This window comes from Thalassophryne amazonica, chromosome 14 (assembly GCF_902500255.1).
Source record: "Thalassophryne amazonica chromosome 14, fThaAma1.1, whole genome shotgun sequence".
Lineage (NCBI taxonomy): Eukaryota > Metazoa > Chordata > Actinopteri > Batrachoidiformes > Batrachoididae > Thalassophryne > Thalassophryne amazonica.
In genome coordinates, this window is record NC_047116.1 from 64,191,940 (window position 1) to 64,206,913 (window position 14,974).

At 39.0% G+C, this 14,974-nt stretch overlaps 1 protein-coding gene across 1 annotated transcript in view; it reads left to right on the top strand.

Moving 5' to 3' along the window:
- The window catches only part of lrp1bb (low density lipoprotein receptor-related protein 1Bb), a 1,555,752-nt gene that overhangs the window by 1,487,104 nt on the left and 53,674 nt on the right, over positions 1-14,974 (top strand). The window contains exons 84-87 of the mRNA XM_034186395.1: positions 598-759; positions 1,256-1,430; positions 1,715-1,819; positions 8,021-8,134. Of these exons, the coding sequence (XP_034042286.1) occupies positions 598-759; positions 1,256-1,430; positions 1,715-1,819; positions 8,021-8,134 (556 nt within the window). The remainder of the gene's footprint in view (positions 1-597; positions 760-1,255; positions 1,431-1,714; positions 1,820-8,020; positions 8,135-14,974) is intronic.

Consider the following 14,974-nt stretch of genomic DNA (forward strand, 5'->3'; position numbering starts at 1 on the left):
GCTTTTTTGGTTGTGGTCACAACAGCTGATCCTGCATGTTTCTGAATAGCCAACATGCCACTGCATTTTATCCACTGATATTGAACCAAAAAACAAAAAACAACAACATCAAATAAACTAGAGCTCTGTAAAGAAGAAAGGGAAGTGGAGGTCTAGCGGTTAAGCAGTGTGCTTGAGATCAGAGGATCCTCGGTTCCAAACATTGTCTGGCTGGGAAATTACTAAGGGCCCTTGGGCAAGGTCCTTAAACCCCAAATTGCTCTCAGTGGGTAGTGAGCACCTTATATGGCAGCACCCTGATATTGGTGAATGGGTGAATGTGAGGCATTACTGTAAAGCGCTTGTATGGATGGACAAGTGCAGTATAAATGTAGTCAATTTTCCAAAAGCTAAATCGTTTAACACTGTACAGAATTTGCATTGCTAATCAGAAAAGTATCATTTTAGTGTTGGATTATTTGAGGAGGAATGTCAAATTTCATCTGAACCTTTCTTTGTAAACATATAGAAAGATTAGCATGAAGCCGCCAATGAAATGAGCAGGGCCATTAGTACTCATACAGATTTCTTCATCCTTCTTTTTTGTTCTGTGTCCAGGTAAACCAACATGCCGTTGTCCAGTCGGTTTCTCAGGTCCGTTCTGTGAGAAAAGAGTTTGCGACAACTACTGTTTAAATGGCGGAACCTGCGACGTAACTCAGGGGAACCAGCCAGTGTGCCGCTGCATGGCAGAATATACAGGAGACCGATGTCTTTACCGTGAGTACTGCACCAGCTGGCAACAAATACAAATACAACAAATGAGTCTTTCAAGCTGATCACCAGTGACAATAGTCACAAATAAGCTTTGATTTGAATTGATAGTCTTCTTAGAGTGAGACATTTAAAGGTTCAAAGAAAAGCAAAATGGGATTTCTTTTCTGAAATACCACAATTGCCACCATTTGCAGATAACCACAATCCAAAAGGTGCTGTCAAACAAGCTGTGGATGCTTCTATACTGTATACATAATGGATTTTCATGTGCAGTTCTTTCTTATACAGTGTTGTAGAAAATCTATTTCCACATCACCCCACTAGTACTTTTCTGCTGTTGCTTTTGCAAGGGGGTAATATGTTTTCATTTGTGGCTGTCATTTGATGTGGACAATTAAGCCCAAATAAAGTCCTGTAAAATACCAATCAAACCAACTTAACCACTTTCCAGCTTCTCATCGCAGTTTCCTTTCACTCTCTCCCTCTGAATGCTGACAAGACATCTGTCACCACTATTGTGTGAACTCCAAGGCTTGCACTCTATCAAGTAGTGGCTATGTGGAGTGCGTGTGTCCTACCAGGTTTGAGGGATACAAGTGCGAGGTGGACAAGTGTCTTCGATGCCATGGAGCTCCCTGCCTCGTTAATGAGGAGACTGGAGATGTGGTTTGCAAGTGAGTGTTTGGCATCTGCCTACTATTCCTGTCCGTGGTCCATTTTGCCGTAAGGCTCTAATCCACAAAAAAAAAAAAAAAAGTTCCATACCTCCTTTTAAAATCTGCTCTCAGCCGCTGTAGTAAATAGCAGTCAAGATAATGCTACATAATTAGACAGCAGGTAAACCTTTATATTTAGATGATTGTAAAATCACTGCAGTCTTTATTTTGTCTTGAAGACATCAGCTTTTTTTTTTTTTTGCTTGCCACTAGCATCCATTATTATTTTTTCACCCCTTCAGCTGCACAAATGGCAGAATAGCACCCAGCTGTCAACTGTGTGATGGATATTGCTACAATGGAGGCACCTGTCACCTGGACCCTGACACCAACCTGCCTTTCTGTCAGTAAGTCACTGCTTAATGGTTGAAGGAAACTGAGGTGGGAAAAAATTGAATGTTCGCTATTTTTTCACTCTCTCTTACCATTTCCGTTCAAATGCAGGCTCTGTGCCCCAGAAAGCTTGGCCTCAGAAGCCAGAAGCAAAAAAACATGGGATATCATTCTCCTGGTTGGAGAACAGTACTAGGCAGATGTCTTCCTCAGGGAAGAAATCCTTAAGTTGAGGGAAGGGAAGGTTTGGTGTCACTGTGTGGAGGCTATTTCACAGCGGGGGGCTGAGCCTCAGTGTCACTGTCATATGTTGTGTGACACCTTGCTGGGGCTTCAGGTTTTTAAGCTGCTAACAAAAAAATTCAGACCTCTTCAAAGCTCACCATTCTTAAAATATCACACTGTTTGTTCTTGCTATTAGTCGCTGAGTCTCTTCAGTGGTAACTTTTAGACATTTACTCTGTTTGAAAGGTGAGCACACAAGTATGGCTGAGTGTTTAAACATTGGATGAGGCTCAAAAGCAAATAAATAAATAAATACAGAAGACAAAAGGTTTGACTGGCAGAGACAAAAAAATCACTGATGATGGAGACAGCTCAATGCGCTGGCCCAAGATTAATACTGCCTTGGCTATAATCGAGTATGGTGCATTGTTAAAAATCTGCTCAAAATGGAATTTGGAAACCTATTCTCATAGCCAACTCACTCTATTTTTTAGACTGTCCATTGTCCACTGTAGTTACATTGAAATTTGCAGTCATCACTCACACATACAGGGGGATAGAATCAATTTCTATGCAAATAATCCCATCTTATTCAATGAGGTTAACAGATCTTGATGATGTGGTTTTTATTTGCTGCAAAGATTATGTGAGATAAAGGATATGTTTGTGTCGAACAGTCATAGCGGTTGGCAGGAATAGGAATCAGGAAGTTTGATTGAGCCTTTCCAAAAACCAAAACCTTGCAAGATAGGGCTGCTTGAATTGCAATAAGAACTTGAGCATTAAATGCTAAAAAGGTCAAAGAACTTGAGCACCTTCCATTCCTGCATTCTGTGATAGCAAGCTAAGAAGCAGCCTTCATTGTTGTCCAGCTGGACAAGCACCTGCATCTTTTCTGTCCAATACAGAAACAAACAAACAACAACTACAAAAAACAAAACAAAACAAACAAACAAAAAACACCTTAGTAATGGGAAGCCTGCTTTACACAACTGACACACAGAGAAACACCAGATGTTAACAAACAGCATAGTTTTTCTCCACAATGAAGGAAAACTGGAAAGTGAATCAAAAATATATATATAAGCCTCTAGTAAACCACAATGTTTATTCCACAGTCTCATGTCTATGTCAGCAGGGAGTGTAATATGTGCCACCTGTGATGTGGCAGAAACTGACTTTGGTATAATGATTTTGTGATCATTGAATTTATGTAATCTTACTCTTAAACAGTATTCTATCCTTATCACTGTGACTATGATGGTACAATGGTCTTAAAAATGTCTGTGGCAGTGATTGCAGAGACTGGGCATAGTGCATTTCCAGTTACCCAGCTTTATGGTGGAGTGAAACAGATATTCTGAAAAAGAAACACGTTTCAAAGCACATGGGGGACTTGTGCCTGTTGCATGGCAGATATCTGTAAAATCTCACGATCAGTATCAATATCAGTTGTTGGAATGAATTCAGCATGTAATAAAACATAGGAAATAACACAAATAGAGCATAGAACAGTTGTTTTCTTGCACACTGAATCCATTCTGCCCACAATTACAATCATTTAAAAAATGAGCTTGGCATGATACATACAGATATTTTTAAATTGCATATCATATTTGATGCCTTTACCATAAAAGGTGCAATCCTGACACATATTTGCCCAGCTGTGAATTTGTATTGGTTTTCTTCCACTCTTTGTGCTGGGAAAGGTGCTTGTAAAGGTCATTCTAAACAGGATTTACTTCCACTTAGTTGTCACTCAGTGATTGCAGCAATCTAACTTGAGGGACAAGATGTCAACCATACAGGACATGACAGCTCTGCTCTATAGCTCTAAATGCCAGCATTAATATCAGCAGTGTTAGCCAGTGATGATGGTCCCAAAGTGTTTGATTTGGTTGCTCAGGCTGCTCTGTGGGACATCCTGAGAATTTGTGGGATCCCCAATCATCTGCTGGACATCATAGTCCAGCTATAAACAGGTACTGTGAATGCTGTGCGGAGAGTCTCTGACTTTTTCAAATTGAACTCTGTTGTTCATTAGGGATATGTTTTGGTTCTTACACAATATTGCATTGACTGGGTGCTGGGTAAGACTGTGCAGTACACCAGCTTGGGTGCCTTTTCTAAAGAGGAAATGGTCATTGACCTTGGCTTTGCAGATAATGCTGTGATCTTTGTGCAATAATTGAATAGTCTTACTTTTGCAGTTGAAAGATGAGTAAGGCATTGAGGTGATTTGCAATTGTTCTGGTTGAAGACTAAAATCCAGGCGTGCAATGACTTCATGGATAAAAATTAATTTATCTCAGCAGTGATATTCATGTCCAAAGGACCTCTGAGTGTGAGACTGAGATATGCTTAAAAGAGCTGATTGATTCATAAGGTGACTGGAGAGATGTGATTTGTGAGGCTGATACCTTTGCAGGAGAACAAAGGTTCCACATCTTTCAGGTGTGAGCAGTTGCAGTCTTACAGTAAGATTGTGACTTCTGGAAGAGTGACCTGGTTGATCTGCATAACGCAACATCTTGATGTCTTTGGTACTAGATCTGTCAAGAAGATACCGTGCATCCAGAAAGTATTCACAGTGCTTCACAATTTCCACATATTACAGCCTTATTCCAAAATTAAGTAAATTCATTTCCCCCCCCTCATTATTCTACTTGCAACACTCCATAATGACAATATGAAACAGTTTTATTTATTATTATTATTTTTGCAAATCTATTAAAAAAAAATAATAATAATAACAAGAAGAAGAAATAACACATACATAAGTATTAACAGCCTTTGCTCAATACTTTGATGACACACCTTTGGCAGCAATTTCAGCCTTAAGTCTTCTTGAATATGATGCCACAAGCTTGGCACACCTATCTTTTGGCAGTTTTGCCCGTTCCTCTTTGCAGCACCTCTCAAGCTCTATCACTTTGGATGGGGAGCGTCGGTGCACAGCCATTTTCAGATCTCTCCAGAAATGTTCAATCTGATTCAGGTTTGGTCTGTGGCTGGGCCACTCAAGGACATTCACAGAGTTGTCCTGAACCAACTCCTTTGATATCTTGGCTGTGTGCTTCAGGTCATTGTCATACTGAAAGATGACCCATCGCCCTAGTCTGAGGTCAAGAGCACTCTGGAGCAGGTTTTCATCCAGGATGTCTCTGTACATTATTGCATTCATCTTTCCCTCAATTGTGACTCATCTCCCAGCTATGGCTGCTAAAATACATCCCCACAGCATGATGCTGCCACCACCATGCTTCACTGTAGGGATGATGCCTGGTTTCCTCCAAACATGCCACCTGACATTCACGCCAAAGAGTTCAATCTTTGTCTCATCAGACCAGAGAATTTTATTTCTCATGTTCTAAGAGTATTTCAGGTGACTTTTGGTAAACTCCAGGCGGGCTGCCATGTGCTTTTTACTAAGGAGTCACTTCCACTCTGCCATACAGGCCTGATTGGTGGATTGCTCCAGAGATGGTTGTCCTTCTGGAAGTTCTCCTCTCTCAACAGAAGAATGCTGGAGCTGTGACAGAGTGACCCTTGTGTTCTTGGTCACCTCCCTGACTAAGACTCTTCCCCCTCGATGGCTCAGTTTAGATGGGCAGCCAGCTCTAGGAAGAGTCTTCCATGTGACACACTATCCTGAGCTTGCTCCTATGTGCAGGTCCCTCAGTGCTGAGGAACCCAGTAAATGTGAAAGACAAGACAAACATTTCCATAACACCTGGCTGTGGAAGTTAGATGGCTACTTTGTGGAGGTGTGGATAAACAACCCAGTCTCACAGCATGTTGTGATTCAGGAGTACGAAATATACATTAATCTATTGGTTTGTGATATTGTGACGAAAAGTGCCTCATTTTCATCACAGCACAAATTCATTCTCATTCATTCCGTGATGGCTGTATGAAATTAAAAGTGAAGTGGGGGGGTGGGGGGGGTGGCTATGGTTAGGGTTGGGGGTAGGAGTAGGGTTAGTAATAATGAGTTAAAAAAAAACCCTCACGAAAATTTGAATCATTTTGTGATGGGAGCACGAAAAAAAATGTGAGACTGGGCTGTGATAAACTAGATGTCTGTCTCGGGGTTGACAACCAGGTACTAGGGTGCGTCCATGGTATGGTGTGTGTTCTGGATACTAACTGGTGACCTGATTGATCTGCATGAAACAAGTGAATGTCTTTTGGTGCTAGTTCTCTCAGTAAGATATTTTGACATGTGGCACTGCTGTATTCTCCCAGACCTGATGTGATCTTGCAAAAAGTCCTCCTCTCTTCTGCTCTGACCATGATATTGTGTTTGGTGATGCAAAAGATGTGACTTATACAAAGCACAGTCTCTCCAATCATAACCACAGACTCTTGGACAGTCATTCAAATTTTGACCACAATCTTCTCTGAAGAGATGTACATCACAGTACCACAGTGTTTCTATTTCTAAAGGAGTTATGTAAATGAACTCAAAGACATATTTGGTGACTTTGAAATATTGTGTCTCTATCCCCTGACTAGTAACAGATTAATAAAGTAAATTAAAATAAATAAATGTGCAGCAGTCCAAACTTTCCCTAGTGTGATTATACAACAGTATGTCATATGGAGCTTTTTGCAGGAATGGAAGATTATATCAGGTGGATATTTTCCTTGAAATGAAATTGCTTTTCTTTTGACTACAGTGGTCATAAGCAATGGATTTCACACACAGTATACAATACACTTCTGAAGGTTTTCTAGGACATTTTATGATGTTATCTGAAGTATTGTAGTATTGAAGTAAATACATGTAATAATCAAATGATGTTGAGTTTTCAAAAAAAAAAGAAAGAAAAAGAAAACATGGTTCAGAGACAAAATTGTTTGTAAGACTGCAACAAATTCATATAAACTTTTGAATCCAGGTTTTTTTATTTTGTTGTTGTTCTTGATTTTGATTATGTTTGTATGTATGTAAAACCTCTTTTCTTAAGACAAAGATGCTACAAATATAATGACATATAGTTATGTATATATATATAATTATTTACAGTACAGTTGTAAGTGTTATATACAAAACAAATAAATATATCTTACATGAATTATATTTAAACCTTAATTATTTATGATGAGCAACCCCATGGTTTTACAAGAACATCTTGCTGAACATTTTAAAATCATGTTGATCAATTTATTATTCACAGATTATTATCACAATTGTTGCTTTTGTGAAACAGTGTTGGGGTGTAAATCCAAAATCCTCATATGAAATGGTCTGTACATTTTTTTAATATGCTGGTTTCTCACATTTTGTAGATATGGCAGTATTTTGAGAAAATGAACATTTAGTCATTTCAGATTTGGTTTGTAATTGCATTCAAATGAACAACAGCAAATATATATATATATATATATATATATATATATATATTAAAACAGATGCACTACAGAAACAATGTGGGGCTTTTGCACAGTACTGTATCTCTTACAAGGCAGTAAAAGACTTCAGATTTATGATGTATGGGTTTTTTATGCATATTGCAGCATCTATTATAAGGAACAAATAATACATTTATATATTTTAGCCAAAGGCAAAACTATAATCTGAAATCCTTCAGTCAGATTTTGAGCATCTGCATTTTTTAAGAGAATAAACCACTGTGTAAATGTGTGCCCTTTTTTTCTAAACATGGATGTTTCAACATTTTTGCATCAGTTCTAGTATTCAAAATCCTACAAGTCTTTTTTATTCTTATATGTAAAAATTTTGAGGCATTTAAGAGACTGTTAAAATAGGTTTTGCTCTATCACTTGATGAGCAGCAGAAGCTCACTGTTGATCATATTTATTCAGATTTTACTGATTTGCTCAATGCAGATGCAACTTTGATTTGGTCCAATTTTTTATTGAAGATGCTGAAGGACACGAGCGTGTGTCCTGTTCATTTAGCAGTCTAAAGTTAAACCACATTCTATGGGCCGTTTCATCACTCCCACCACAATGTTTTGCAGCTGCACGTCAGGGTTCAAGAACCAACGATGTGATGAGCTGGCCAACCCCTGCGATTACTTCTGTCAGAATGAGGGGATGTGCACATTAACAGCTCTTAACAAACCACGCTGCAAGTAGGTCCCTCTCACCTCTCCAGCTGCATTCAAAGCCTGCTCACGCCGCTCGTCCACACCCCCACCCTCAGCTCCATCCAGCTCCATTTCAGCCTCTGTCCTTTTTGCGCCGCTTTGTGACTGTGCTGCCGTGTAGCAACTTATCATCTAAAAAGTGTCGGACAAAATAATGACTTGTCAAAAAGTAATTACATGGTTTGGTAACATAATAAACTGACAGTGAAATTATATTACATGACATTTTTACATTACCCTGGGACTAATACTTCACTAGATCATCAACGCATTCAGTGATTTTTGGACAGGTCTGTGCTTTTATTAAAATGACTTTGTCATTTATTTATGACTGTAACTTTCCATTTCAGAGTTTGAAATGTGTTTGCTTACACTGCCCTCGGCTCCAACGACTTCACATTAGCAAAGGAGCTGTAATTACCAAGCTTGCAAGGTTTCAATCAATCATTATTATCAAAAACATTATTTTTTTTTTTTTTGGAGAGAAAGACAGATACACTCACTGGCCACTTTTTAAGGTAAGCCTTTATAGCTGCTTATTATTAGATATATCTAATGAAAGACATCAGATGAATGATGCATACCATGTGCGCGCAACACACCAAGATGTAAAACTACAAGTAAATATACACAGTGGTGGGCACACTTCCGATAATGTTGTCATTATCAGATTGTCTTTTTAGATAAATTTAAAAACCATCTAACTAATTATCTTCCGATGAACTACCGTCCGATAACGTACTAAACTAAGCTGAAGCAGCGAAAAACATTTTTAAAACTGTTAAAGCTGTTGAGACTTATCTGTTAAAAGTTTCCTAATAAGCATGTTGTTCTACTCTCTGCAATCAGAAACTATCGTCTGTAAGCAAAGGAGAACTGGTGACCAAAAAAAATTTCCTTTAACTCCATACTAATATAATCGCAATGTCACCAAGTCATCCAGAGGCATACATGTTTAACTTATGGTTCATTTTTTAACCACTCATTTTAGACAAGTTATTTAAAATTATTGTCATGTCTGAAGTTTATAAAGTGAAAATATCAGATATATGTTTTCGTTTTAAAGTAATGTGCTAACTTTTAAGGTTTTGTGAGCACATGCTGTGCCAGGCAGCAATGCATTATGGGTAGCATAAGGTAATCTCAGACGTTCACCACAGGTCAAATGCATTTCAGACACTCTGTTCAGGGTCCACAGATAACAGCATTAAACTCTAGTGCCTAAAACTCTTGTGAATATATTCTCTGGGTTTATAGACATTAGTGTATTTGCGTTTGTTAAATTCCACGCATCTTAAATGTAGCAGACACAGATTATCTGGAATTTTGACATTTTTTTCAAGGCCGCTACTGCCATCTACTGGCCAGGAGTGTTCATGGCAGTATTAAACGTCTGGGTACATGGCTGCTCTCAAAGTGTTGGTATTGTCCATTGTCCAGGTGCTTTTTGTGTGCATATATGTTAACTTTGTATTCTAAAACTACGGTTAGAAGTAATTCCGACTCCTTATCGGTCCACATGAACGAGGTTAGCGCCATGTTTTTAGTTTTTGTGGAAGTGACGACAAGAGAATAAGGCTCCTGATTGGATAGAATTTTAATCAGTACCGCCACCTAAAGGTTTGGCAGACTAATTACAACACATTTATACGGTTCGATGTGGATGGATTTTTTTTAAACGATGTAGTGTGGATGAAGTTTTTTCCTTAAACTGAAAAGGTAAGATATTCGGTTTTACAAATACCCGACAATGTGTGTACATGGCCTTATGTCTGTGAAAGGCACTATATAAATAAATTTACTTACTTACTTACTAATATTGAGTGCACGTTTTACAACATCATAAAAGTTTTAAAACATGCAATTGCGATGACACTTCCAGGGCTCCGTAAAAATGCCTGTTTTTACAAATAAAAATGGAATATTTTACAAAAGCACATTTATCTTTAAACCAACACACGACACACATCACATTAACGTGTTGGTTTACATAAGTATTACTGAACCAATCACTGTTTAGCACTTTTACCCAGAATGCTTTGCGGTCTGTGTTTGTTACAAAACCTCAGAATTAGTGCCTTATTCAACATTAAAAGATATATGTTATATTTTAACTTTGTACAAATGACAGAATTGACATTAATAGAGTTATTCTATCAGTATTTTCAAAAAACCATAAGTTAGTATGACTTTATTTTTCAAGATCTCCACCTGACCGGAGTGTTGAAATTGATAGGTAGCTGGCCTTATAGCTGCTTTTAGTGTGTCTCTGTGGTGAGAGTGTTGTTATAAACAAGAGCTTCCAGCAGGGGCAGATTGTTGAAAGAAAAATGATTATGATTAGTAAAGAATTGATTTTGTGGGTGCTCTCAGGATTTGTATGTGCTGCTTCCTGCAGGGGGCAGCATGGTCAAACTTTCTTGCTTATTCTTTAGATCTTTTACCGCTTTTGATGCTTTCAAAAGCGATCATGTTAAAAATCAATTTCAGCTCTTTAGTAACTGCAGATGTCCCATAGACAACACCAGAATTTATCGGTTATCAATTATCTGTAACTTCCGATATATTTTTGGGCGGTTTATCTTTATCAAAGATAACTTTTCAGTTATCTTATTATCTATTATCGAAGTTAATTTTTTGGTTATCTGTGCCCACCACTGAATATACATATGTCTGTAATGGCGGTTATTTTTGTTTGCTTGTTTGATTTTTTTTTTTGTATTATTATGCATGACTTCATCATATGAATTATGTGTCTATGAAGTAATTCATAACAATCAATCACAAATATTTTGCTGATCAATATATGATTTCCATCATCCATCGAGGTTTCTTGGTTGTTGACATATGCAAAAAGTTAATTTTGAGCTTGACCTTTGAACTTTGTCCAAACTACTGCAAAATCGAATCACCTCCTAACACCACCACCTCACCGATGCCTATCCACCTAATATTTGTATCAAGTTGCAAGGAAATCCCTCCAGCCATTTTTGAGTTATCTTATCCACAGACACACAAACACATGCATATACCAGTGTAAATACCCTGCTTCGCCACTTCACCAGCCCACAGTGTAATGAGCCGATCACGATAGAAACTGCATTGTCCCTTCAGATGTTGCCCATAATCCTTTATGTATGTGCACCTTCTGCAGACAACACAAACAATGGGTGGCGGTGATGTGAGAGAAGCAAAAATAGTGAGGGAGTAAAAGACAGGAAGCTCAGTGTAAAGTGCTCCTACTGTAGGTACCCAGTGAATGACCCCAGACTTGTTAATGTAGCTGGGTAGGGAGTTCATGCCTTCACATTTGAATCCAGTCTGTCTTACATTGGATTCAATTCAGTTAATACTGATTTTTTTTTGGTCTGGAAAGCAGGCAATGTCTTTGGCAGGGGTCACAAGCTTGGCTCACAGGTTCTGCTTATTTCCAAAGCATTCTATGAAAGAGATCTGTTTAGGAACCATTTCACATTGTACATCAACAAGTTCTGTAAAGTCTGATTCTTATGTTCAGGGCATGGAATGCACCACGGTTAGCCAGTAGCAGTGGCAAACCCAGTGCATTTAATTCTCCTTGGCTTTTGACAACATTAATGTATATGATCACAGACATTAAAGTGTGTTTTACTAGGAATATAAAGGTTGATGTAATGTGATGAATGTGTGTGATGCAGAATGATTTTCTAGCCTGTGCCAGTGTCAGAGAACAATGTGAAGCTGTTGTGAAAGTGTAGTGACACGGACCCACAACAGGGGGCGCAAATGAACGGTCAATAGATGAGCCAAAAAAAGTAACAATTTAATGTTGTGAAGGTGCACAACGAATATACAGACAATCTCAGAATCTGATAACAGTCAATCCACAAAGGTGACGTGTGGGCAGGCTCGAGGATAGAAGACGTCTGTCCTGAGAAGAGCCGGAACCACACGATTTCCACCGCCACCGAACCTGGTGAATACTGGAGCCGCCAAGTCCCGAATTCCCAGGTGATCACCCTCCCCGACTGTCGGATCTGGTGCTGCTGTTGAAGAGCAAAGACAGTCAAGTGTGGGTGTGTGTACACCCCGTAACAACAACGGTGGGAATGCCATCTCCACCTCTAATACACACTCGTGCAGCATCTGTGTAACCACTTATCTGACGGGAAGTAGGACGAAACAGTCACGACCCACGCCGGTCCTCTGGTTAGACAGCTGCAACACAATAGCTCTTGGAATCAATCAATACAGGCAGAGAAAGTTACCTCCATAGAAGTACGATATCTCGGCGATGAGGTGGAGATGACGTCTGGGTTTTATGGAGTGAGATGATGAAGAATGAGTGACAGCTGTCACTCCCGGCTGTGTCCGTGGCGGCAGCGCCCTCTCGTGCCTGAAGCCCGCACTTCAGGCAGGGCGCCCTCTGGTGGTGGGCCAGCAGTACCTCCTCTTCTGGCGGCCCACACAACAGAAGCCATAAATTGCCATGACAAGGCTTGATGCAACCACTGCCAAACATCACAAATGTTAATGAGTACTTTGAGAAAGTACATGCAATGATTTTCCTAATCCCACATAAAACATTGGTATAATTTTCTTACCTACCTCCATGTCAGTCAATTAAAAATGTCCTTGTCTCTACCTTCACTGTCAGACATTGTTTACTTTAGCTCTTCTATGACATCCACACCATAGCATCAAGAGAGTCAAGACAAATATGCACAACCAAAGTATATGCAGACGAGCATCTCTGAGCATACAGCATGTCAAACATTGAAGCAGATTGAAGGCGACGCTGCATGCCATTCCTATCAGATAAAAACAGGAAGCTGAGGCTACAGTTGGCATGGACCCACTGAAATTCAATAATGAAAAGTTTGAAAATGTTGCATTGTCTGATGAGTTATTTACAGCTGTGTCAGACAAAAATGTCAGACAATTACAGACCCTCATCACGGACATGATGACTTATTTGATGTGTTCTTTTGTGGGCAAAGTGGTGGTTGTAGAATATACAGTAGTGTTCAGAATAATAGTAGTGCTATGTGACTAAAAAAGATTAATCCAGGTTTTGAGTATATTTCTTATTGTTACATGGGAAACAAGGTACCAGTAGATTCAATAGATTCTCACAAATCCAACAAGACCAAGTATTCATGATATGCACACTCTTAAGGCTATGAAATTGGGCTATTAGTAAAAAAAAGTAGAAAAGGGGGTGTTCACAATAATAGTAGTGTGGCATTCGGTCAGTGAGTTCGTCAATTTTGTGGAACAAACAGGTATGAATCAGGTGTTCCCTATTTAAGGATGAAGCCCGCACCTGTTGAACATGCTTTTCTCTTTGAAAGCCTGAGGAAAATGGGACGTTCAAGACATTGTTCAGAAGAACAGGGTAGTTTGATTAAAAAGTTGATTGGAGAGGGGAAAACATTTACGCAGGTGCAAAAAATTATAGGCTGTTCATCTACAATGATCTCCAGTGCTTTAAAATGGACAAAAAACAGAGACGAGTGGAAGAAAATGGAAAACAACCTGTGACTGTGACAGTTAGAAGACACCTGTGTGAAGCTAATGTATTTGCAAGAATCCCCCGCAAAGTCCCTCTGTTAAATAAAAGACGTGCAGAAGAGGTTACAATTTGCCAAAGAACAAATCAACTGGCCTAAAGAGAAATGGAGGAATATTTTGTGGACTGGTGAGAGTAAAATTGTTCTTTTTGGGTCCAAGGGTCGCAGACAGTTTGTGAGATGACCCCCAAACTCTGAAATCAAGCCACAGTTCACAGTGAAGACAGTGAAGCATGGTGGTGCAAGCATCATGATATGGTCATGTTTCTCCTACTATGGTGTTGGGCCTATATATTGCATACCAGGTATCATGTATCAGTTTGGATATGTCAAAATACTTGAAGAGGTCATGTTGCCTTATACTGAAGAGGACATGCCCTTGAAATGGGTGTTTCAACAAGACAATGACCCCAAGCACACTAGTAAACAAGCAAAATCTTGGTTCCAAACCAACAAAATTAATGCCTCGCAGATGTGAAGAAATCATGAAAAACTGTGGTTACACAACTAAATACTAGTTTAGTGATTCACAGGATTGCTAAAAAAGAAGTTTGAACATAATAGTCTTGAGTTTGTGGCATCAACAGCAGATGCTACTATTATTGTGAACACCCCCTTTCTACTTTTTTTTTTACTAATAGCCCAATTTCATAGCCTTAAGAGTGTGCATATCATGAATGCTTGGGCTTGTTGGATTTGTGAGAATCTACTGAATCTACTGATACCTTGGTTCCCATGTAACATTAAGAAAAAACTCAAAACCTGGATTAATCTTTTTAGTCACATAGCACTACTATTATTCTGAACACTACTGTAATATCTTCCCAAACTCCTGACCTCATCCCTATCACTCAAAACACAGACACATTGGACTGGATTTCCATCTAATAACTATATGTACTTCCAACTAAATTAAATTAAATGATCTTGCATGGATGTACTTTATTTGAAATGGGGCTACATATAGTTATTAGATGGAAATTCTACTCATAATTGAATCGAGTTCACTCAATGAGTCATTTTTTGAATGTATGGAAAATATCTGAGCTCTCATTCTTACAACTGTGTAGAACTGTGTTTTCCTGACCTTGGCGGGTAGGTATTACTTTTGGGAGGCGACAGTGGAACAGTTGTCTGTTTAGGTGGTTGCCATCCACAATCTGGGGCAGTTCCATGGTGTGGTAGATGTGGTGCTGTGCAGTGCCAATGCATGCTCCCAGACTTCATGACTAAATCTGTGTATACACACAAAAACAAAAATATGCATGCCCAT